This window comes from Telopea speciosissima, chromosome 11 (assembly GCF_018873765.1).
Source record: "Telopea speciosissima isolate NSW1024214 ecotype Mountain lineage chromosome 11, Tspe_v1, whole genome shotgun sequence".
Lineage (NCBI taxonomy): Eukaryota > Viridiplantae > Streptophyta > Magnoliopsida > Proteales > Proteaceae > Telopea > Telopea speciosissima.
This window is the reverse complement of record NC_057926.1, coordinates 15,074,893-15,101,794: the sequence shown is the minus strand read 5'-3', so window position 1 is coordinate 15,101,794 and position 26,902 is coordinate 15,074,893. Positions and strand designations below refer to the sequence as shown.

Here is a 26,902-nt window from a genome sequence, read left to right as displayed (position 1 = left end):
TCTGCTTGATGTTCTTTTGGGTTCTTCTTCTTTCATTGTTCCTCCCAAGATTTTTGGTTGTGTAGTCTTTGCTGGCAATCATCATGTTCATGGGAAATTTGATCTTAAGGGTCTCCATTGTATTTTTTGGGGGTTGTTCTGCTACCCAAAAGATCTATAAATGTTATCATTAGGGATGTAAACGGATCGGATTCAGCTTGGATAGTGTTATATCCGCATCCGCATCCGATTAGCTTTTGGACGGATTCGGATAGTGCTAAACGGATATGGACACGGATACGGATCAGATATTTTATCCGTTTACATGTAAATATAGCTTTTTGGATAGCTATAGCTTATCCATATCCGCATCCGTTTAGCTTTCGGACCGATTCGAATAGTGCTAAACGGATACGGACACGGATTTCGGCTATTCATTTACACCCCTAGTTATCATCCTCCTACACGCAGGTTATGGGTTACCATGGATGTTATTTTTCAAGAATCTGAGGCCAATTTTCCTACTCCTAGTCCTCTTCAGGGGGAATCTATTAGTGAAAAGGACTTGATTGCCCCACTGGATGTGTATGCACCTATAGTGGAAGATCCAACCATTGAACTTGAGGATGGTATAACAGGGCATGAACAGGAGCAAACTGCAATCCAGGGGGAGCAAGGGAAGACTTTGAAAATCTTCACTAGGGGACCTCGAGGAACTTGGCATAAAAAGACCACGACAACCACTGAACCACCTAAGTCGGAAGAGCCTATTTCGAGTCCTCCAGGTAAGCTTGCTTTTGATCCTAGTCTTGATCTCCTTATTGCAATTCGTAAACCAAAGAGAATGTGTACTCAACATCCCATTTCTAATGTTGTGTCCTGCAATTGTCTTTGCCCTTCCTTTTATACCTTTGTCTCTTCTTTAGCCTCAGTTTCTATTCTTAACACCTGGCAGGAGGCTTTAGCTCAGTTGAAGTGGAAAGAAGCTATGTATGAGGGAATGAAGGCCCTGGGAAAAAATCAGACTTGGGAATTGGTGTCTCTTCCACTTAGGAAGAAACCTGTAGGCTGCTAGTGAGTCTTTACTATTAAGCAGAAGGCTAATGGATTTGTTGAGAGATACAAGACTAGGTTGGTTGCCAGAGGCTTCACCCTGACTTGTGGGATTGATTATCAGGAGACCTTCGGCCCAGTTGCAAAGATGAATACTCTGAGGATGATCATTTCTTGTGTTGTTAACTTTGGATGGGATCTTCATAAACTTGATGTCAAGAATGCTTTCCTCCATGGAGATTTAGAGGAAGAAGTGTATCTGGAAATTCCTCCTAGTTTTGATACTCAAGAAACTCATGGGAAGGTATGCCATCTGAAGAAGGCTTTGTATGGTTTAAAGCAGTCACCTAGAGCATGGTTTGGGTGTTTCCATAGAGCCATGATATCTATTGGGTACAAATAGATTAATGCAGATCATACTGTATTTATCAAGAAGGTAGGACAACACACTACCGTTCTGATAGTTTATTTAGATGACATAGTAATTACATGGAGTGATAATGAAGAAATCAACAAACTCAAGAAGTATCTAGGGAGTGAGTTTGACGTCAAAGATTTAGGGAAGCTTCGATATTTTCTTGGGATAGAGGTTGCCTATTCAGCACAAGGCATCTCTCTTTCTCAGAAAAAGTACACTCTTGATTTATTGACTGACATTGGAATGTTAGGGTGTAAGCCAGCTGATACGCCTTTGGAACCAAATACCCATATGAAAGTAAGGAAGGATAACCAATTGATAAGGGTGGTTATTAGAGGTTGGTGGGACATTTGATATATTTATCCCACACATGGCCAGATATAGCTTTTGCAATAAGCGTTGTCAGTTAGTATATGCATGATCCCGATACTTCCCATCTTGAGGCTGCCTATAGGATTTTGCGATATCTGAAGTCCTCCTCTGGGCAAGGGTATCCTCTTTACTCTTCATAAACATCTTCAGGGTGAAGCTTTTACTGATGCCGATTGGGTTGGGTGTCCAAATGACAAATGATCCACTTCAGGTTATTACACCTTTGTTGATGGAAACTTGGTCACTTAGAGGAGAAAAAAGTAGGCAGTTGTGGCCAGGTCCAGTGTTGAAGCTGAGTTTAGGGTTATGGCCCATGGGATTGATGAACTTCTCTGGCTCCAAGGTCTCCTCCGTGACTTACATATTCAGGTTGATCTTCCCATGCACCTCTATTGTGACAATAAGTCAGCCATCAGCATAGCACACAACCCAGTCCAACATGATTGTACTAAACATGTTGAGATTGATCGTCATTTCTTCAAGGAAAAGCTGAAGCAAAGAACTATTTGTGTACCTTTTGTTTAGTCTAGTGAACAGTTAGCTGATATTTTTACTATAGGAATTCTTGTCAAGAACTGTTGTTCTATTGTTAGCAAGTTGGGCATGTTTGATATTTATGCACCAACTTGAGGGGGGGGGGGGAGTGTTGTAATTTCAAGGGTAGTATTTCTGTAATAGCGGTATTATTTTTCCTAGGGGGTAAATTACACGTCACCCCTTGGTTTTCAAACGAAACTCCAATCATCCCCTGGTTTTTGAAAATTCTCATTCGTCCCCCTCTACAGTTTGTTGTTAGTTATTAGTGGGAAAGGACTATTTTACCTTTGTACTAAAACATTAGAATTAAATTTTCAATACTACCCTTCCTTCATCTTCAACCTAAAATACCCCACCCCTTTCCTGCAACTCTGCTGGCAGCACCGCCACCACTGCCACCGCCTCTGCTTCGCCCTAGCGATACATATTCTTCAATTCCTAATTACAATTCTTTCTTTTTGCCTGTATTGGTAAAAAAAAAAACCTTACTTCGGCAGAGATCCAACATGCAGAAGAAGAAATTGCCAGGAAGAAATACTAAGAGATTGATATAAGAGAGAAGATTAAGAAGGCATAGAGACGAGGGACGATAAGAAGAAGAAGAAGAAGACCTTTTTTCTGTTATGGCAATGAAACAAACGACACTCCTAGACACATTAGTTCTTGATCTCATGCCCCAGAGAGGATCGAAGAGGAGTCACGATAATCGGTGGCGAAGGCTGAAGATTCAAGAGATGCTTCTCTTTCCGGGACGATTGGTGACTTTCAAATTTTTGTCGATAAGCTTTTTGGCTTGCTTGCTTCGGATCTCAACCTTAACGCTGGAGCTCTTGTCCATCTTTACGTAAGGTATCTTGGATTTCTTCAAAGATCTCACCTTCGACTTGATCGATTCTACCAAGTTCCCTAACTGATTCGCCATATGTGTTACTGTATCACCCTCTGGCTTCTCTACTCTCTCTCTCTCTCTCTCTCACTATCTCTGTCAGTGTCTCTGGTTCTCACGCACCGCCTCACCCCCACAACGATGAAAATCAATCTCACGAAGATCAAATTAAGATTCAAACAGCGAATAATGAAGGTATTGTATCGATTGATTCGAATGTCCTCTCCACAGAGTCCGACCTGTGACTTGTTGGTCTCTCTCTCTCTCTCTCATCTTCTTAAATCAAGCTCTTTCATCCTCTGCCCTTGAGTTTCATTTGATTGTCTTCCTTGCCTTGAATCTAGGTATCTCCCAGCTCCATTTCCTCTGGTCCGCCATTATCGTCTACCCAAACCCTAGATCTCAGACAATAATCTTCCATTGACAATACTAAGAGAGGAAAACTAATGAAATCAGGCTAAGGAGCAGACTTGAACGAGGAAAGCAACTGAAACATAAAGCCTTTCCAGATCTCAGAATTTAAAGAGCTTCTCTTTTTCTTCTCTCTGGTGAACTTCTGCTTGAGATTGAGTTGCAGTTGTGAGGCAGTGGATGAATTTGGGGTGTTTAGTTACAAGGGTAAAATCATAAATCAACACTGGTCAAGGGTAGTTTAGGGATTTAAATTTATTTAACTAGTTGACATCATCACTTAACAACTTAAAACTATTGATAGGGACTGATTTGTCATATTGGGGTCTAATACAGAGGGTGATTTGAGTATTTTCAAAAATCAGGGGGTGACGTGTAATTTACCCTTATTCTTATACTCATTCTTGAATGTTCTCCCATCTATTATTAATAAGAGGGCTGTGAACATCAATTTCACACACAAACATTTGAGGATATAAACTCACTGACTTTGAGGTTGGGTGGGTTGAGCATGACTGGAAAATGTGGAGAGTTTTCCATGAGTTTAGGGAGCCAGGGGTCAGTCCAAAAGAAAGTATCTAATCCATTTCCCACTTTTTTATAAACCAATTTTTCCAGAGTTGGTAGCATGAAAGATACGCTGCTTCACGTCCATGATCCTTCTTTGGAAATGACTCTGGTAAAAAAATAGATTATTATGGAAATATTTAGCTTTTAAAGTCCTTACTCAGAGAGAATGGGGTTCATTCCCCTATTCAAAAGTCTCTATCCCGTTTTCATTAGCAGAGCTTTGTTTTGGGTGGCTAAACATCTCATGCCTAAGCCTCCCTGAGATTTAGGAGAGCAGATTTTCTCCAAAGAGATTTAAGTGGAGTTTCTTGGACCCTTCTTTATCACCATTCCAGAGATGAAGACAAATAGAATTTATGCTGCGACAAATTTTATTAGGTAAAGCAAAGTAAGACATGAGATAAAAATGAATGACAGCAAGAACAGATTGAGTTAGGATCTTATGGCCGGCATAAGATAGCACGTTGGCTTTCCAACTAGATAGACGATTCCTCATGTGACTTACAATGTGATGGAGACCTGAAACTTTAGATCTAGGATGGAGAAGGTTAGTTCCTAAGTAAACAACATCCCTAGATATCTCTTTGATACCTAACACAGAAGATAAACGTCTTCTTTCATCCATGGGGACATTCCGGCTAAAAAAATACCACATTTCTCATAATTGATGATGTTCTTAAATTGTTGGTTCTAATAACTATTATCAAAGGTAATCTTATGAACCAACATATATTGGAAAGAATGTCGGGCTTATGACAGTCGGTGTTGTCATTGTTGTCAATACAGTTAGGATCAACCCATATACTATCAAGTGGCAAATAGTGAAGCGTTATCACAAAGATTCACCAATCATGACTGCTTGTAAAAGGCCATTTAGGAAACTAAGCTTAAACTTCCAAAGTCCAAACAACAAACAACTATCATAATTAATCAAAATAAGAGCCATTACAAATTTCTGAACCATTTTTAAGACCTAAATAAAATTTATCATCACTGCAATCAAAAAGTACTTGCAATATGTACTTAAATAATTAGCACCTAAGAGATAATTATTCTCTAAAACACTTCATACTGGAGCCTTTTTCCACTTCTGCATCGTCATCTCCTCTTTATCATCAATTCCAGTGGATTTTCCTCTCACTTGGGGCGACAAGCCGTCTCAGCAGGTCCAGCTTGTCTTAGAAGCTAAAATTTGCAAACAAGAAAAATTAAAAAAGACAAATCATCACATTACCATGAGGATCACTAATCAAACTAAGGCGAGAAGTAGAAATGGAGAAGAAGTTTAAAAAAATAAAACTTTATGGAGAAGAACCAGATACATGATAATAAGCCTGTAGCTTCCCTTTCAAAGTTGCATGTTCCATTTTCATTTGTTCCAAAGTTTTCCTGCATCTGCAAATAATAGCATTCCAATTACTTATTTAGAAAAGAAGAGAGAGAGAGAGAGAGAGAGTGTAGGGGTGAAATAGGGCCGGGTTGGATCGGGTTTTTTTAGACCCTAGTTCGGGATGAGATATCTCAGTCCAGGTCCAACCCTTTTGGGCTCAGCCCAGCCAAGCCCTGCCCTGATTGATCCTGATTTTTGCTAAGGCCTGGTTGGTCCTGATTGACCAATCTCATGTGATTGGTTATCGGTTTGTTTCATACTCAATTGACTATTAGACTTTTCTTCGGGTTAAAAAACTTAGCCCAATCCTAAAATTTTAAATAACTTTGTTCATTAAATAATTAGCCTTCTTTTATTTTTTTAGGTAAACCAATAGATAGTTAGATACTAAACAAAATTTGCAAAATATAATCAATAAATTGTAATGCCTAAGCTAACACAGGGCCGGGCCGGGATGGGCTTAGCCTGAGACCTCAACCCTGGCCCAGCCCGACCTTGACCTCGGGCCTAAAAAATTCAACCCTAACCCACCCTCAGAGTTGAAAAATCCAGTCCAAGCTATTGCCAGGGCAAGCTCGGGCCGACAAGGCCAAACTTACACCCCTATAAAAGAGAGAGAGAGAGAGAGAGAGAGAGAGAACTTCTTTTGGGTTTAAAGAATGACAAAGGGAATTATATATAAAAAAAAAAATAAAACAATTAAAGGAAAGCATTAAAAAGTATTAATCTTACCAAATGGCATCCCTTAAGTTATAATAAAGGATCAGTAAATTTCTACCAAAACAAAAATATAAAGGATTAGTAAATTGAGAGCAATTATTTGGGACATAAAATGTCATAAGCCAATCTTGACAACTAGTGAGTGGCTAATTTGGTAAGGTTCAACTAAAATGATCATGTTGTCCACATCACCCTAGAGTTGTCCATGAATGACTTTTCAAACTAAATTGATATCTTCATCCGTCAATTTAAAGCTTTGAAAAAAGTAAACTTGTATGGGATTTCTGGAAATACAGAATTTTGAGTTAAAATAGAAAAAAAAAAAATCGTACAATTGAGATTGACCACTAAATTTAATATGTGATATATATATATATAAAGAATTCCATATTCATTCAAATAAGAAGATTCTTTGGCAGCCACTGCCATGTGGTAATTAGGGTTGAATTTGTCAGATTGGTTCTGATCTTGTAAATGCAAAAATATTTTTTCTACCCTAAAAAATGTGTTTGGTGGTTTCAAACTGAAACGACCTATTTTTTCGTGTTCATTTGATTGAAACCAAATGGTCCAATGAAGAAAAGAGTAAAGGGGGAGAGGGGGGGGGGGGGGATTAAAAATTAAATTTACCCTTCTTCATTTTTGGCATTGCAGAATTCGATGAACTCTATGGACTTGTTCTTCACCTTTGCAGCTCCAACGCTGTAAGAATTCATTTTTATATCTATATAAATAACGCATCCAGTAGAAAGCAACAAGATGACATGAAATAGAAATACCTTGTTGAAACAAATGCTTAGAAATTGACTTCATTCCTATCCATTTGGGAGATTAGACTTATTGGTCAAAGCGGTAAACAGGGTAAGGCTGCGTAGAAAATTATTTCCTCCAGTTCCTTGTCCGGCCTAGTTCCCAAGTGCTTAATAAAGGGGGGGGGGGGAGGGTAGACCCCACCTGGGCAGGGGTAGGGTGGTCATTGCCCCCCTCCATTGTTTGGGGCACTGGGGAACTGGGCTGGGCAGAGCACTGGAGGGGATAAAAATCTAAGGCTGCATACATTATGACCCTCCCTAGACCCAAAAGTAGCGAGAGCCTCATACATTGGTTACACCCTTTTTTTGGTACCAATGGGTCAAAGCGAGTTAATGAAATCTTTAGGAAAAGATGAGCAAATGGGTTGACGGTTCATAATCTACACATTCTTTTAGTTGAGGGTTCAAACAATCTCTTGATCGGGCCAACCTGATCAATCGTTTAAGGTTCATAATCTACACATTGGACTCAAATTCTTATCCTTTTTTTTTTATTTTTCTCTATATTTCACAATACAAATATATATAAGAGAAGAAAGAACTAGTTGTTGGAAAAGAGCCATTGAAATGTAACCGTTAGAATAAAACCGTCAGAATAGAACCGTTGAAATATAAGCGTTGAAATATAACCGTAGAAAATTAATTAATAGTGACATTACTACTTCATTACACTCGCATGAGTGAATCTACTATAAGAAGTATTGCAAAAGCCTTCCCTGACAAATTTAAAAAGCAACTAAGAAGGCCACCACAGGTGGAGGCAAGCAGAGGCGAAGGCGAAGGCGGAAGTGGAAGTGGAGGTGGAGGCAAGGGTAGCAGGCAGAGGTGGGGAGGTAGTGAAAGTACAGGTAAAAATGTCAGAAAACTGTCAAAAAGAAGGAAAGATACTGTTTTGGATATTTTTGTAAATTGAAATCCAAAACTAGGTAATCTTGTAGTTTTCCCTTAAGGGTTAAGTTTTCCTTCACACTAGTGGAGAAATCTCTTGGTGATGTGATCATGTGATTGGATTCTTATGTCATCATTAAGCTCTTCCATCTATAGTACAAGGTCGAAAATACCTTTCCTCATGTTAATGCAAAAGATCGGATGTCCTTATATTTGAAGCCTCTTCCTCATGGGTTCACGAAACTCGGTCTTTTCCTTAAAATCTATACTCGAATTGAGATTCTATTTGAAGATTTTCCTTTTATATGAGTTTTACAATAGATCGGAAAGAAATCCAAAGTGATAGATGGGTAACTATTCAAAGTATACATAGTTGGATTGGAATCCATTTATTACTGGATTGTACCAATTAAGGATTCAAATCCCAGAGCTAAGGTAGACAACATCCTAACGAATGCAGTTTTCCTTGACCAAGGGGTTCGGATGGTGTCCAGAAGGTATTGGGGAACAGTTGGATTCGAGTATTCTCGAAATAGATTTTGTAGTTTTACCTCCAACTACTACCCTTGATCCGGTGCATGTTCGCATCCAGCTTTATGAAATCGATGGTCCTTTTTTCTCTGTAGAAAAGAAAATAGAATCATTGTAGTTCTCATTTCTATTATCTCTTTCAAAATCATCATAATTATTATAACTATTTAAAAAGAAAACCACCCAGTGGTAAAAACTATATTTTCCAATATAATGTGACTTACAATGCCTGCTCTATGTTACTGATCCATTTTGGCGATTCTCTGTAAAACATTGAAATAATATCCTCAACAAAAAATCTAGGGTTCATAACCTGAAATTGTTCCAACCGAATAAATTGCTCATCAAGGTAACCCTACAAAATTGCAAATTTTTTTTTTTATTGCCAGTGTTGGGAGCAAGAATACTATAAGAACAAAGAAATACAAGCTTTATTAAAAAATAAAAAGAAGACACATAAAAACTTGAGGGCGAAGTTTTCCTCCACCCATAGAGGATGGTTCACCCACCATCCTAAGGTTCACAAACCCCTCCTAGGGTTCTAGTATTCCAAAATACCCTCCTGATATCCATTTCTGCCCTTTCCCACCCCTCGATGAATGAGATTCCATTCACCGTGGGTGGAGGGAAACTCGATCCAAAACTTAATAACCCTTAAGTAGACACAGCTACAATAATAAGAAGTTATTTTGAGATAGCAATCAATTGAAGATATACAGGAAAAAATAGTGAAGAACCTGATCCAAGAGAGATTTTCTTATCAGTGCAGCCTGCTGTCTCAGATGGTCATACTCCATTGTCGGAGGTCCAATGTCATAAATGATATGGTATTGAAGGAAAAAAAATAGTATATGAAAATAGAGAAGGAAAACTCACTTATGAGTTAGCTATTTGGGGCTTAAAAGCTTGAGTACTATGAACTTTATCTGAGTTGCATTCACATTGGAAGGAAAGAAAAAGTATACAACTTTATCTGATTTTAAGCCTTCTAATAAATGCATGCACACGCTAAAATCTGATAGAGATTGATTTTAAATGATTCTGGCCAGTATCTGATTCTGATCAGTATGCCCACTCTAAATATACTAACTATGGAATAGTAGATATCTAAACAATTTAGACAAGAAAATCTCTAACAACACAGGGCATATGTGACATTGCATAATTGCAAATTTGACATTGAATATTAGAGAATCATTGAACTAAATCTTGGTCGAAATTGATCGAAATTTTCGAATTGTCTCGGTTTCGGGTCTTGCCGAGATAAAACCAGAATCGAAACCCAAGTACCTTTGGTTTCAACCTGAGAGGCTGGGAGTTGAAAACTCGAAATGAGATCCAGCACATGTCGGTTTTGGGCCTGACCGAAATTAAGTCCGAAACAGAGATCTCAATCCGTACTCTTAATATACTCGCTAGCTAAGGTAGATTTCTACAAGAAAATCTCTACCAACATGGGCATAGCTGTTTCAAGAGCAGCATAACATATGCATTATTGTCTTCCAAAATCAGTTATTGTAGAAGGTAGTCCTCTTCAAAACCGTACCCATGAATAGTGATACGCATAAAAATTACCCTCCAAGCTATATATACACAGGTAATCACATAGGTATGGATCAAATTCGCTATTGACAAGCTTTCCGCGTTATTGCTCTGCCTGTTCGTACAATTGTTGGTTGAGAAACTGACTTAGGCATCAGAAAGTCCCTCTTGGAGTCCCCTCTGGTCCTCTCTTGTGTCTCTCACCATGTCTCTTCAGTTGAACCCTACATGCCCATCAAGCAGATCCAGTTTTCTACGACAACAGTTTGGTGTCATCTGTGAGAACGACAGTAGAAGTAATAGTGAAATCTTTTGTACTAGAGCAATAGTCCTATCCTTCTCACCATGGTGAGAACTAGAGCTATGAAAACTCCTCCTTGCAATTCAAGCCAACCGCCACAGGGAGGAAACCCGATTCTTGCACTTGCAGCTCCCACTAGAAATCCTATGATGGATCATGCCAAAAATCGAGCCAACCACCCAGATTTGCAATTTCTGGACACTGACGCCCAATTCGATGACCTTTCAGAGGCAAATTCTTAATCTATCTAACCTTCTTAGAAACATTGTCCAATAGATCAGGCGGGACCCTGAGCCCTCGAATCACTCCAGACATACTCCTCATAATATTGAGGACAACGCCAATCAAGCTCGACCAGCCCTTGTGGCGATTTACCAAACCATGCTACTCAACATGGCCCGAGAATCAGAGAAGCAGATCACCCAACAGGGAGCTGATCACCCTCTGGAGGCTCCAGCTAAGTCCATCAAGGTTGGAGAAGCCGGGAACGACGAGGCCGCAACCCACATCGAGTAGAACCTCCCAGGAGGATGAGACATGAACACTGTCGGGAGGATGGAGAAGACTTTGATCAGCAACTCAAGGAACTCAATGAGAAGATGCAAAAGGTGATCTACAATCTAGTGGGAATAGATGAGCTCACTTTCTCAAAGGAGAATGCACTTTTAGATGAGATCATGCACACTTCGTTACCCATGGGGTTCAAACCGCCGATCTTCGAGATATCAATGGAATGGGAGATCTGTTACGAAAACAACGCCCATAATGGCGATTTGCAGAAGAAAAAAGATAACACAGAGAGAATCAACAACGCACAACATAGAGATTTACGTGGTTCACCTCCAGTATGGAAGCTACATCCACGGCCGAGCAGTAGAACAGATTTCACTATTTCTCTGAAAATATTACAAAACCCTCATGTACTCTATCTCAAGAGATAGGAACAATAAATAAGAAAACCCTAACCCAGAAAGTACACAAATGCCCCCAGCCCAAAAATGCCCAAAAAACCTGGGCTGGACCAAAACATAACACATGGCTCAAAAGGTACTCATTTCGAAGAACTCGATGAGCCCAACACCACTCCAACCTTTGGCATGGAGCCCCGCTAGTTATCGGCATTTTGAGATCATTTCGAGACCGAATCAGCCCTCCGAAGGTCTCAACCGCACTTTCTGGACCAAATCAGGCTTTAGCAACAACAAGATCCAATGGTTCACCTTAACTATGTTAGAAAAGGAAACTTGGTGGGTGAATATTGAATAATCAACCCAATATTTGATTCCTCTAGCAATGCATATCTTTCCTATTAGAGAAAGATTGGATGGGTAGATAATTGAGTCACAATTAGTAACTCAATATATTACACCCATGTGAGCTAGCATTTTTAGGGGAGTTTGTGAGACAAATATATATTATTTGTGGAATTGCAAAATCACAAGAAGGATACACAAAAACCCAAAAAATGCAGAGCTCTCCCTCCTAGAAACCGTCCTCTCCCTCTCTTGCTCTCTTGGTGTTTGATCCTAGAGGTGGTCCAAGCTTTTGTGTTCTTGGAACTTTGGAGGAGATAGCTTGACCATGGTGGGAACGCAAAGCTTGCGTGGTGCGTGGTGCGTGGAACGATCGCGAAAGGGCTATCATCGATTGGAGGTCTTACATCTGTGAGGCTAAGGTAATAATCGATCCCTGCATTGTTTCATTGTTTGAGAATGACTTCTCCCATTGATATCATGATCTTTTGTTTTTGCTTCCGCTGTGATCGATCTTTGATTGCTAACAGTGGTATCAGAGCCTCGTTATCGATGGGGCTATTTTCTCTTTTCCATTATGCATGTGGTGCTTTTAATTTTTTATTTAGTCTTTTATTAAAAAAAAAAAAAAATTTGGGGATTGAGATGCATGGGAAGGAGGGGCCGCGGGCTTGTTGCCTGCGCGCATGCCCCCCCCCCCCACCGCATGCACCCCAAACCCCTCCCTCTCTTGCTGCAGCCTGCCCCCCTTGCGCGCATCATGGCTGCCTGCCGCATGCGGGGTTTGGCAGCCCTGCCGTGTGTGGTGATACATATGTGCCTTTGTGCACTTTATGTATGTGATCTTCTCTTGTTTATGTTTTTGATTTGGCTATTTTATGTAGCAGGTTTTTCAAATAAAAATAAAAAAAAAAATTTCTGGTTTGCTTTATTGGGAAGATCTCTTGGAGAAGATGGGTGGAAAGATTCATTCATTCACCCACCTTCCCCAATATGCATAATGGCTTATAATATTTTTATGGTTTAATAATTTTATTGTAAGCATGTATGTGATTATTTTATGGGGGCATGTGATATAACCATTATGACATAAGTTGTCATGGTAATGGTCATGTGATGCACATAATCATTATCACATAAGTTGTCATGATAATGGTTGTATGATGGGTGCATTGGATGCACATGATCATAGTGACTTGGATTGTCATGGCAATGATGATTTTATGTGTTTTTGGTATTTTTCACATAAAATATTAGAATATTATTTTTTGAGCATCATATGTGTAATGAGGACCATGGTTATGGGATTTAAAAATTACATACATTAGATGAATGTGTGTGGTAGGCATGGCATGGATGTGGTTTGATATGTATTTCCTTCTTTATCCTCCAGGCAGTCCAATCAGGTGGACTGGTTTCCTGTCATGTAATTTTATTTGAAAGGGTTGTAATAATTTTTGAGTTGTATTTTCAATTAATTATTGTAACCTCTTGGAGATCGTGATGAGATCGGGTTGGTTGATCAAGGATCTTGCGGGGTAGTTGGACAGATGATTGAAGGAAGGACTTGCTCACTTGAAGTGTCCAAATTTATTACAGTTTTGAAATTTCCCTATAATAGTTAGTTGCATATGCATAATCACACTAATTTTTCCATGTGTGGGGGTAACATATGAGGCTATGATTGCTCCCATCTATTTTTAGTCAAAGTGAGTTTGTCTTAGTTATGAACTCATGTTGGTTAAAGATGCTATCCCGTAACCATTGGTGTTTATGTGTTTATTATTTTCATTGGATGGATGTGTTTTTATACATTGGATGTATGTTTATGGTTTATATGCGTTCCTGTTTTCCCTCATTTTAATACAAGTGTGATATGGGAAACCCTGGTTGGTGGGATTCTCATGGCCTCCCTTAGTTGGTGAGTGTAAAAATTTCATTGATCCATCCTTGTAGATGCCGATAGGATACTATTTGGGTGAATTGGTGAAATTGTTTGCACTCATCTCACATGTGATAGGCAGAGAATGTGGTCAGTGGTATGTGCACTATGATAATAGGCATTAACCCACAAACATCATAGTTCCCTCCAAAATTAAAGGTAGACACTTGACTTGAGTGTGTGTCAGCCGATAGGAATGGGCATGACACTCAGGTGGCCAAATACATTGGAAGTCTAAGTGACGAACAGAATAGTCCACCTAACCAAGATGCAAATGATGAGCTCCGATAGGCTAAGTCAGGAGCATGAGGATTGGTCATTTCTAATTCATGCCCTACAAGCTAGAGGGAAGCTTCGGGTGTGATCGACCATTGATTGTTCTTACCCTGGTTATTTCAATGGTTGTTGATCATGCTAATTAGTAATTTTTGTACATCATGTAGATTTAAAAATATCAACCCAAATGAACTATGTTGACTGGAGGAGGAACATCAAGTTACCCCTATCTGCAGAAGGTCTAATGTCTGTCCTGGACAAAGAAGAGCTTGAATTTCCTAATGAGGAGAACCCTGATTCTAAGCCTGCCTATGAGTTGTTTCGACAGAAGAACTCTAAGGCAAAACTCCTCGTGTTAAGTTCTCTGGAGAAGACCATCGCTGATTTGCTCAAGGATTTGTACTTGACCAAGGACATGATGGAGGAGTTGAAGGAGATGTATGGGAGAGAAGAAAGACATGCCCATCATCAACTGATGACACTCCTCCATGGCACGAAGATGGCTCAAGGCACTCCAGTTATTGACCATGTCAAGAAAATGCAGAACTTCTTCCTTGAACTGGAGAACCTTGGGACATCTTTTAAGCTGAATTATAAGACGGATGTCATCTTCTACTCATTGTCTCAGGAGACTTACGGATCGTTTATTGTTAATTATAACATGAATAAACTCTCCGTGGAACTCCCTGAGCTGGGCAACATGTCGCAAGAAGTGGAAGTTGCATCCAAGAAGCAGAAAGTGGAGGTCTTGACTACAGAGGACAAGTCTTCTTCCTTCAAGCCCAAGGGCAAGAAGAAGAAGAAGAAGGCTGACAAGGGAAAAAATCCTAAGGCTGGCAACAAGGGAATTCAGAAGAACAAGGGCAAGGGGACTTGTTTCTATTGTAAGAAGGACGGACATTGGAAGAAGGAATGTCGTGCTTTTTTGGTTGCTCAGAAAAAGAAGCAGGAGAAACAGGAAGAAGGTATTTCTAAAACCTTGGTCCTTTATGAGTCTAATTTGTCAGAGGAACCTACTAACACATGGTTGGTGGACTCGGGGTCTACCGCCCATATTTGTAACTTGTTGTAGGGGTTCAAGCTGACAAGAAGACTGAGTAAAGATTAAGTTCATTTATGAACGGGTACGGGTGCTGAGGCCGTTGGAGATTTTAATTTAGTTTTTGATAATAGTACTTTAGTTTTGAGAGATTGTTTTTATGTTCCTCATTTTAGGAGGAACATTGTTTCTGTTAGGAGGCTTGTTTTGGATGGTTATACTTTCCTCTTTGGTAATAAGTTAACTATTCGATTGAATAATTCTTTTATTGCTTCTAGCCTATTGGATAACGGATTATATCTTTTAAAATCGGTACTAGAGGTTAATGAGATCTCCAATAATTCTTTGAAAAGAAAATCAGCCCAAGATAATTCAACATATCTTTGGCACTTGAGGTTAGGTCATATTGCAGTAGAAAGAATAAATAGGTTGGTGAGGGATGGGCCTTTAGAATCATTAAAGGTAGAACCTTACCTAACCTGTGAGTTGTGTCTATAAGGAAAGATGACCAAGAAACCCTTCTCTAGCAAGGGAAGAAGAGCCGAAGCAGTGTTAGAATTGATACACTCAGATGTATGTGGATCCATTAACGTTCAGGCGAGGTATGGTTACGAATACTTCGTGACCTTCACTGATGACTACTATCGTTATGGTTATATTTACTTGATGCACCGTAAGTCCGAAACCTTTGATAAATTCAAGGAATTATGAGCGGAGGTTGAAAAATAGTTGGGTAATCGCATCAAGTGCCTTTGATCTGATCGAGGAGGACAGTACTTATCAGATGAGTTTAGGGACTATTTGAAAGAAGTTGGGATCATAACCCAATTTACTGCCCCAGGAACACCTCAACAGAACGGAGTTTCAGAAAGGAGGAACCGAACATTGTTGGACATGGTTCGGTCCATGTTGAGTTATTCGGAATTGTCATTGAGTTTTTGGGGTTTCGCACTGGAAACTGCCATCTATATTCTAAATAGGGTACCAACAAAGTCTATGACCAAAACACCTTTTGAGTTGTGGTATCGGCGTAAGCCAAGTCTTCAACATCTTAAGGTGTGGGGTTGCATAGCACATGTAAAGAAACTACAGACAGATAAGTTGGAATCCCGAACAGATAGATGCTATTTCTTGGGATACCCTAAGACTACGATTGGCTACTACTTCTATGACCCTGTTAATCAGAAAGTCATAATTAGTAAGCATGCGATATTTCTTGAGGATGACATGATCTCACCAAGGTCAGATCAAGTGGTCAATAAAGAAATAACTGATGACCAAGTACCCTCTGCGCCGACAGAGGTTTCAGTTAATATACCCACAGTTGAGCAATAGCCTCAAGAGCCTAGGAGGAGTGGGAGGTCTATCAGACCACCAACTCGTTTAAACCTTCTCACAGAGGAGGATCAAAAGGTGGAAGAATTCCACATGGTGTCTGATTGTTCAGACACAGATCCTTATACTTATGCCGAGGCTCTTAAGGATGTTGACCCGGTGAAATGGCAGGAAGCTATGTGCAGTGAAATAGATTCCATGGATTCTAACCATGTCTGAACTCTTGAAGATCTGCCAGAAGGGGTAAAACCCATAGGTTGTAAATGGATCTACAAGAGAAAGAGAGGAGTGGATGGAAAGGTGGAACGTTTCAAGGCAAGACTGGTGGCGAAGGGATACACTCAGAAAGAGGGTGTTGACTATGATGAAACCTTCTCACCTGTAGCGATGATTAAATCCATTCGAATTCTATTGTCGATTACTGCATACCATGACTATGAAATTTGGCAGATGGATGTACAGACCGCTTTCCTTAACGGTTATCTTGATGAGGTCATTTACATGAATCAGTCAGAGGGTTTTGTGTTACATCCGCACCCCAAATATCCCCTTGTACCCCAGGGCAATCCAGACCTTACCTAATGGGTAATGCCTTATGGCTATGGTCAACACTGATGACCTTGAACTGGAAATAGCATAGAAAGGACCCCCTCGAATACTTGGAAGTGTGGGCCAAAGCCCTGCCATTTTCCTTAAAGTTTTGGCCATGACAGCAACACCGGAGTCACGAACAAACTCACTCTTACTGAATTCGCTCGAGGATCGGCCCATGCTGACATCAGCATTTTTTGGGTTATTTTCCTGTGGGAGCCACATACCCGTGTTCCAGACATCTTAATCAAGCCCTTGGACCATATGAACCCCTACCCTTACCATGGATTGGTTATTTGGACCATGAAGTGGGCCCACCAGGCTTAACTTGGATGAATAATGGGTTTTAATGATCTAGCCTAAACCAAACAAGACTTAAAGGCTATTAGGCCTAAATGAGGCTTGGACCCAACCCAAACAGACCCTAACCAACTATATGGACCTAAGGGCCATGACTTGGACCAAACATGGCCTAATGCCTAACCCAAACCCATTTAAGCCTAAGGACCTAAACCACATCCTAAAGACCCCTAACCAAACACACCCTAAGGTCCCTTCTACCCCCTTAAAACTAAAAGAACCCCTTTTATTCTCTCATCTCTCCCCCTCCCCAAAACTGTGGAGGGGAAGAGACAAGAGAAGGAGAAGGAGGAAGAAAGAGGGAAGAAGTAGGAGTGGAAGAGGAATGAGTGGGGAAGGGAAGAAGATGGGAGCTATGCCAAAATGGCTGGCTGCCCCACATCTCCTCCTCTTGCTGACCGGACCAAGAAGGAAGAAGAAGGTGAAGGAGAAGAGATGGAAAGGAAGAGAGGAGAGCATGGAGGCTCACCTAGCCTTGGACTCCACCCCTCCATTGGAGGACCTCACCAAGGTAAGCTCCCTGAACCTGGCTCTCTCCATCTTCCCCTTTTATTTTGATGGTTCCCTTGAGCTTGGGTGACCTAGAGTTCCATTTGGGACTCAAGGTAGAGCTCGGTCCTTAGATGGAGCTCTAATAGAGTTGACCTAGGCCTGGTTTAACCCCCTTGGTGCTGTAATTGCAGCCATGGCTGTGAAGCCTTGATTTTGGAACTTGAAACCCAACCCTGAGACCAAGTTGAGACCCAACCTTGTAGCATCTTAGATCCATGAGCTTAAGCCTAGGTTCTAGTGACCCTAGGGATGCTTAGACACCCCTCCCTTGTTCCTGAGGTGCTAAGGAGCTCCAAGCTCCAAGTTGGAGCTGAAATTCCTTGAAATCTCGAAAGAGACTACCGGTGGGCAAACAACCAGATCCATCTATCGTGGTACCGCCCGTCAGTCCACCCAGCACAAACCTTGTGTGTTGGCCTGAGCAGACGAAGGCACGGATTCACGTTGTTTACCTCCGCCTGAAGCCTATTGTTCTCGGGTCTATCTCAGGAAATTGAACGGATACAGGGGCGGACCCAAGAAGCACATCCACCCGTGGATCCGCTCCCTTTTATGGTTATCCCAGGTGTCAAACGGATCAACGACCGGATTCAACTAAGAAGATCCGCTCATGGGTCCTCTCGCTCTGATTTTACCCTTTGGTCTGAACGGAGTCAGGGGCGGATTCACCTCTGTTGAGACCGCCTGTGTAGTCTTGGCTGAAACTTAATTTTAATCTTAAGGGCCAAGCATAGGACCCCTCCATACCTATTTTAATGCTTTCCTGTGTGTGTTTAGGTTGGTGTACCGGTGAGATTCATGTGAACCACGCCGGATGACACCCGATGCCCGGGGAGATTTATGCCAATCACGCCCGCTGACACCTATGCCAGTGAGTGGGTTCTGGGTGACTTTGTTGGGTGTGAATATTATATAACTATTAATCTTAAGCATGCTATTATATAAATATAAGCATTATGCAAATTGCATATTATTCAACTGTGAATTGTTGTGATTATGATAGCATGCTCACCATTATATCGGGCTACGGTGCCGGGTGTGCCGGTACCGGAACCCCAATTTATTTAATTATGAAAACTATTGTATGTCATCCTGATCTGTATGTGTCGTGCTCTGCTGGTACCCGGGTGCTAGATGGAATGGGATGTTGATGCACCCGAAATACCTCTCGGGATGATAGGCCCTGCATATAGTATATCTACGGCTAGGATGCTTGTTCCCTTATGCTACGACCCTTGCCAATAGGGGTTTATGTGTTGGATAGTCTGAGCACCTGCGGTCTGTGGAGGTGGGAGAGGCCAAGGCAGGGGTAGTGATTGCTATCGGGGTTTGCCACTGAGTGGTCATGATGGCTTCTACCAGCGCAGGTCCCTTCGTGATAATTGAGGTCTCAATGAGATGATAGGATAAGTGACTCTCAGTGTTTTTCGAGTTATCGCAGTAGCATATACTTGACCGATAGAATTGTGTGTTAGGTGAAAAATGAATCTAACATTAGCATGCATCATTCTGTTTGATATTGATTGTGTGATGTGTGCGCATTCTCCTTTGCTCCCTCCCTAGCTAGTGTAGCTAATCCCATTGTACAACCACTTTTTAGTTATATACAGATAGCCTCTTGACGAGCACCGTTAAATGCGAATCAAGTGGAGTTGATGATTGTGGCTTGGATGTAGATGTACACCCAAGAATTTGTGCCCTTGGGGCAATTGTTTATTTATTTAATTTCTATCTTCATTTCACAATCATGTATAAACTGTATGTTTATTTATAGGGAGAGTAATGAATGGTTACTTATGTTAGAATTGCTATATGTGTTATCATTAGAAAACCGATGCTCTGTAATTTCACATGATTTAAATTAATTTCGCTTCCGCTAACTCTGTGATTAGAACAATTTATTCCTTTCAGTACATCCCTTTCTGTCTTCATATGGTGATGACAGAGTGGACTGTGGCTCAGGACACTACATCTGTGATCCTAGTAGGTGTGGGGATGATGTGTGATTGTCCCAGTCATACCCCTATGTGGTAAAATATCTTACATCGGAATAGGGGCGTGATAGAGTGGTATCAGAGCAATGATGCTCTGCACTGACCACAGTCCAGTGTAACCACTTGATTTACTCTCCACAATTAAGGTCTAAATTAAAAATCTCAAGAACATAAATGATTGTGTGCAGACATAGGAAAAGACTGACTGGAGTGAAAACCAAAACTTAGATGATAATAGGCAACATGGAATTAGGATTTGAAACATAGGCTGCTAAGCAATATTTGTACAATTGATTGGTTGAGTCTTAAATAGATACTGGGCGGTTATATATATATTATAATTTATGCTCAGTGTTATATTAATTTCACCAACCATAATAATCTACAATGATTTAAAAGAGGAATAACTTATATATGTATATATATAAACGCTAAATGCAATTGTTCCAAAGAATTTAATTCTCCTAGATATAATTATTGTTCTCCATCATTTGACATCTGTGATTCTATTCTGCTCAACTCAGATTTTTGAATCCAACCATGATTGTATCATTTCCTGTTGGAGAATGCCTGTGCCCTTTCCAACCTAAAACACCAGATTTCACCTGTTCAACCTAAGATACTTGATGGCAGTTACGCAAGATCTACATTCATCTATTAATTTTGAAGGTTTCCAAAGTTTTCCTAGATTGTTCAGAAGGTCTGATCAAAAGAAAGGAAAAAAGGAATGCAAGAAGCTGAAGGAAAGTAAAATGAGATAGTTCCACAAATTACCCCTCAAGGGCAAAAGACTGAAAGAGCTGATCTGATAGGATGCATTCTGAAGGTTTTGGAGAAAGAACGGGATTAGTCACTGGCACTGACTTTACTGTGGCCAAGGAAGAAATTGATGTCGTCTATTCCACGCCCCATATCCGATATACGCCAAGCCTAGGCATTTAGTTGCTTCCCAGTCCTGTTGAAGCCATCTGCCACTCGCACACCCAGCCGCTTGATGGCCATTGATAAGTCATCACCTTTTACCGTGACTTTTGAAGTGCCTACTACAAGTGATTTGGGACTTCTGAGCTCAGAATCTGCTTCACTGTCATCTTCCTCACCATCTTTGATTCCTATTCCTTTACCCCGCTGAATCGGTCCCTCTGCACTGTCATAAATAGGGTACAAATTCATCTCTCGCAGGGTGTCGAAAGCGATAGGCTCCCTAGTGCTTGACTTCCTGGGTTCCTGATCAAGGTCAACCTCAAAGCAGAGGAAAACCCAAGTGAGTAGTCGACTGTAGGGTAGTGCATGCCTTCAGGTGGAATCCATAACAGTGCGAGCCATGTGCTTCATGATTATGTAAGGTAGACAAACAGATTGGCCAGTATAGAGGGAGTGAGCCAATACAGCAGATATCAGAGGAGGGTGAGTGCTACTTGCTTTGGAAGGAATCAGATTGGTTTTAGCAATGAATGTAAGGACTCGTTGGCAATGAGTGCTACTCTTCTTGTACCTGTTATTTGTTAACACTTGGAACAACTCTTGGCTATCTTCTGGACGTAGGCTTTGGTCTGGGTGGTTGTCCGAAGGATAGTAAACCTTTCTCCCTTCTGCCGAAACATTAAGAATGATTCCCAATTCTTCAGTGGTGAAACTGATGGAGACCCCCTTTACTACTGTAGACAGTCTGAGATCACCATCATCTCCCTCTGACAGTAGCAATTTTGAGTAGAACTCTCTGATCAGAGCAGGGTAATAAAACTCAGGCGGAACTAACGAATTGGACCACTCCAACTTCTCGAATCTAGTCTCCACCTGATACGCCATCACTTCCTCCATGGTTATATCCCTTTCCACAAGTAGTCTTCTGCTGAAAAGACATCCCCGGGAGCGTCCCTCGGCCCCTTCATGAGTCAACTGAGATGCCCGGTGCGTGATAGGAATGGCAGGCACAACGACAGTGTCCCTCTTTCTTTTAGGAGTCATAAGGCCACCTGCACACATGAGACAACACCAAGTATAGTAGCAAGAGTGTAAGCCAAAATGGAATAATGATGTATAATGGGAACGTGAGAATTAATGGGGATGAGTTTGGAGAAAAAAGAGAAGAGACAAGAATGTGATGTAAATAAAGTTCCACAGGTAGTCACTATTATATGAATGTGAAGGATGAGACTGAAGTAAGCAATAAGCAAAAGTTTTGGAATGGAATATTCCAACTTGGGGTGAGAACCCTTTGTTGAGGAAAGGAAATGAATACTAAGAATTATGCAAGTAATCTCAAGGACATAAAATGCATTTGGGGATACATTAAGAGGATGAACTATCAAGAGAAGGAGATAGACTTCGAGAATTTTATCTACTATTGTGCAATGTATAAAAATGTATTTGATGGCATATCAATGAGATGATTTGGCAAGGTAGATACATGTAAATGGATTAGACATGAACTTGAAAAGTTTCTCAAGCATGAAGGAATTGAAGAGTTTATCTAATCAAGCCTAGAACCAATCCAAGATAACTAACTAAACAAGTTAAACAATCTCTAAAATGCTCAAAGGAATGCAATAACCAAGTAGGAAGCCGTTCCTATAGTGGCATTGATTGTTAGAGCATGATTCCCAACCCAAAAGCCTTGGCCTACATCGATTTTGGCATGAACATGGTGTTTGTGGCCATAAGAATGCAGGCAAAGCCAAGACATGATCATACTTGAAGTAAACCATCTCAAATCCAAGGAGAAATAAAGGAGAAGATGAAGAGACACAAGCAAAATCTCCCAATGAGAAGAATAGAGAATTGAAAGGGAAGTGGAGAAGAGAAATTTTACCTTGATTGATTGAGAAGTGATTTTGGAGACTTGAAGTTGCAAGGAATCTCCCCAAGAAGCCTTTAGAGCCTTTCTCCCTCCCCCTACGGTTGTGTTTTCTTTGGAGCCAAAGTGAGTTTTGAAACTCACGGTTCTGTTTTTGCTGAGATTTCTCGAACGGACGAACGAACGGAATCAGTTATTGTGACTCCGCTCGCCAATCCGTCCCGCCTAGAATTTGAAAAGTCGTGTCTTTATAACTGAATGGATCAACGAACGGATCCACCGTCATGAGTCCGCCCGTAGATCCGATCGATTCATATTCTCTCGGACCTTTGGTCTTCTGAGAACGGACGAACGAACGGATTCACATTCCGCATCCGCCCGTTAGTCCTCTCTCCCTGTCTTGCGAGGGAAACATGAACAGACCCACAACACAAATTCTGCTCACGAGTCCGCTCACTGTTCTTTTAGGATTTTAATCCCAGACTTTTAAGACCTTTTGACCAACCCATTATATGATGATTTGATGCTTACACCCTAGGTTGGACACCCTTGTTGTGTGACCCATTTGTGGAAACCACCTAAGTCTAGCCAATACCTTGAACTGAAGAAGATTAGGACTTATTCCCAGCCATGCCAACCAATGAGAAATGCCAGGCATTGATGACTGTCGTGACTCCCCTCTTACCTAAAAGGGAGGAGAGTTACTTTTGAGGAGGAAGACCTCTATACCCTGTGAACTTATGGACTCAACCCTAATGGATAAGAAACCTAACCCTGTGGGTAGATATTAAGTAAGGAGGTAATGGGATGACTTGGACTGATTCCTTTGAAAGAGCCATAGAAATCACATGTACTTGGAGGCCATTCGTGACACCTTAAGTTAGTGACGACTCTATTTGTACTTTACTTGGTTCTTCCAAACCATGTTTAGACTCATAGAGGAAGTCCTACACCGTGAGTTGATCCTCCAAGAGGCTTAGTAAACAATACTCAAGAACTTTTGCTCTTGTGAATTGACCTAGATGACAGATATGTCTATAGGGATACGAATGCAATTCTTAAATTTTCGTCTATGGATTGGTGTGGTATATGTATATATGTATGTGTATTTATAGGTATGTCCCTTAGGACCTTGGACTTGTATGAACTAGAGTGATTCTCTGGTACTACAAGTATGACCTTACCTAGGCTTTACTATGATCACTTAGTTAAGCTTTGACCCTTGGACATGTTGATCCCGGGTTAATAATAGATGAACTTATAATGACTGGGTAGAATGATTAGCATGAGTTGACTTAGACCTACCATAAGAGGTTGCTTGGCTCTCGAAAGAGGACCATAGAGGACTTTTCCTGTGTAGTCATAGTGAGATGGGTACAGAGACCTTGAAAGCTGAAACTAAAGGAGGTAACAAGACCTTCTCCAATGATAGATATGAAGGGAGTAATGGGTCACCAAATGCGTTCCCTCCGTACTGGGAGTGAACAATAGGAAATTCCATCAATATTCCAAATCATTCTAAAGTTGGGTGAGGTAATGAGATAACCAGAAGTGAAAGCATTCAGGGTGTGAATCCTATAATGAGGACTGGACAGGTTGAGTTTTGTAATTCAAGTGTGACCAGAGTTGTGCAGGTCAGAATGGTGCTCTATACCCTAGACTAAGCCACCTAGAACAGAAAGTTCCCTAGACTTTCCCAGACCAGGAGATACCTCTTTGACCTACTGGTGTATTGTGACCACCGGCTCTGGAAGTTCAAATGGAGCCTGGGTTATTATGAACCCACCCTTGTGGTAATGTGACAATGTGGGAAAGAGAATTTTGAAACCCGACCTGCTGTGTCAAATAGGCACTACCTTATTTTGACCCGACCTTGACTTAATTCTAGTAAGGGGTAATTGGAGGTATTGTTGTTCAACAAGCCTTTGCCCTTGAGACCCGGGTTGCCTTAAATTTCAAGGACGAAATTCTTAATAAGGTTGGGGGGATGTTACACCCGCACCCTAAATATCCCCCTGTACCCCGGGGCAATCCAGACCTTACCCAATGGGTAATGCCTTATGGCTATGGTCAACACTGATGGCCCTGAACTGGAAATAGCATAGAAAGGACCCCCTCGAAGACTTGGAAGTATGGGCCAAAGCCTTGCCATTTTCCTTGAAGTTTGGGCCATGACAGCAGTATCGAAGTCACGAACAAACTCACTCTTGTTGAATCCGCTCGAGGATCCGCCTGTGTTGTCATCAGCATTTTTGGGTTATTTTCCTGTGGGACGCACATACCCGTGTTCCAGACATCTTAATCAAGCCCTTGGACCATATGAACCCCTACCCTTGCCATGAATTGGTTATTTGGACCATGAAGTGGGCCCACCAGGCTTAACTTGGGTAAATAATAGGTTTTAATGATCTAGCCTAAACGAAACAAAACTTAAAGGCTATTAGGCCTAAATGAGGCTTGGACCCAACCCAAACAGACCCTAACCAACTATATGGACCTAAGGGCCATGACTTGGACCAAATATGGCCTAATGCCTAACCCAAACCCATTTAAGCCTAAGGACCTAAACCACATCCTAAAGACCCCTAACCAAACACACCCTAAGGTCCCTTCTACCCCCTTAAAACTAAAAGAACCCCTTTTATTCTCTCATCTCTCCCCCTCCCCAAAATCGTGGAGGAGAAGAGACAAGAGAAGGAGGAGGAAGAAAGAGGGAAGAAGTAGGAGTGGAAGAGGAATGAGAGGGGAAGGGAAGAAGATGGGAGCTATGCCAAAATGGCTGGCTGCCCCACATCTCCTCCTCTTGCTGACCGGACCAAGAAGGAAGAAGAAGGTGAAGGAGAAGAGATGGAAAGGAAGAGAGGAGAGCATGAAGGCTCACCTAGCCTTGGACTCCACCCCTCCATAGGAGGACCTCACCAAGATAAGCTCCCTGAACCTGGTTCTCTCCATTTTCCCCTTTTATTTTGATGGTTCCCTTGAGCTTGGGTGACCTAGAGTTCCATTTGAAACTCAAGGTAGAGCTCGGTCCTTAGATGGAGCTCTAATAGAGGTGACCTAGGTCTGGTTTAACCCCCTTGGTGCTGCAATTGCAGCCATGGCTGTGAAGCCTTGGTTTTGGAACTTGAAACCCAACCCTGGGACCAAATTGAGACCCAACCTTGTAGGATCTTGGATCCATGAGCTTAAGCCTAGGTTCTAGTGACCCTAGTGATGCTTAAACACCCCTCCCTTGTTCCTGAGATGCTAAGGAGCTCCAAGCTCCAAGCTGGAGCTGAAATTCCTTGAAATCTCAGAAGAGATTGCCGACGGACAAACGACTAGATCCATCTATTATGGTACCACCCGTTAGTCCGCCCAGCACAAACCCTGTGTGTTGGCCTAAGCGGATGAAGGCACGGATTCACCCTTATTGCCTTCACCCGAAGCCTGTTGCTCTCGGGTCTGTCTCAAGAAATCGAACGGATACAGGGGCGGACCCAATAAGCACATCCGCCCGTGGATCTGCTCCCTTTTATGGTCATCCAAGGTGTCGAACGGATCAACGACCGGATTCAACTAAGAAGATCCGCTCGTGGGTCCGCTCGCTCTGATTTTACCCTTCGGCCTGAACAGAGTCAGGGGCAGATTCACCTCTGTTGAGACTGCCCGCGAGTCCGCTCGTGCTGTCTTAGCTGAAACTTGATTTTAATCTTGAGGGCCTAGCATGGGACCCCTCCATACCTATTTTAATGCTTTCTTGTGTGTGTTTAGGTTGGTGTACCGGTGAGATTCATGTGAACCATGCCGGATGGCACCTGATGTCTGGGGAGATTGATGCCAATCACGCCCGGTGACACCTATGCCAGTGAGTGGGTTCTGGGTGACTTTGTTGGGTTTGAATATTATATAACTATTAATCTTAAGCATGCTATTATATAAATATAAGCATTGTACGCATTGCATATTATTCAAATGTGAATTGTTATAATTATGATAGCATGCTCACCATTGTATTGGGCTAAGGTGTCGGGTGTGCCGGTACCGAAACTCTAATTTATTTAATTATGAAAACTGTTGTATGTCATCCTGATCTGTATGTGTCGTGCCATGCTGGTACCCGGGTACTAGATGGAATGGGACATTGATGCACCGGAATACCTCTCAAGATGATAGGCCCTGTATATAGTATATCTGCTGCTATGATGCTTGTTCCCTTATGCTACGACCCTTGCCAACAAGGGTTTATGTGTTGGATAGTCTGAGCACCTGCGATCTATGGAGGTGGGAGAGGCCAAGACAGGGGTAGTGATGGTTATCAGGGTTTGCCATTGGGTGGTCATGATGATTTCTACCGGCGCAGGTCCCTTCGTG

General features: G+C 41.5%; 1 protein-coding gene and 1 long non-coding RNA gene across 2 annotated transcripts; both read right to left on the bottom strand.

Annotated features, from left to right (window-relative positions):
• Window positions 1-3,073: 3,073 nt before the first annotated feature.
• On the bottom strand, window positions 3,074-3,301 carry LOC122645554. Its single transcript, XM_043838865.1, has one exon. The coding sequence runs from the start codon at window positions 3,279-3,281 to the stop codon at window positions 3,087-3,089; it is 195 nt and encodes a 64-aa protein (XP_043694800.1). The 5' UTR covers window positions 3,282-3,301; the 3' UTR covers window positions 3,074-3,086.
• Window positions 3,302-5,312: 2,011 nt separating this feature from the next.
• On the bottom strand, window positions 5,313-7,040 carry LOC122646712. The gene is made up of 3 exons (XR_006330676.1): window positions 6,967-7,040; window positions 5,549-5,621; window positions 5,313-5,411 (listed from the first exon to the last, which is right to left on the bottom strand). It is a non-coding gene; the product is annotated as an uncharacterized LOC122646712 (long non-coding RNA).
• Between the last annotated feature and the right edge of the window lie 19,862 nt (window positions 7,041-26,902).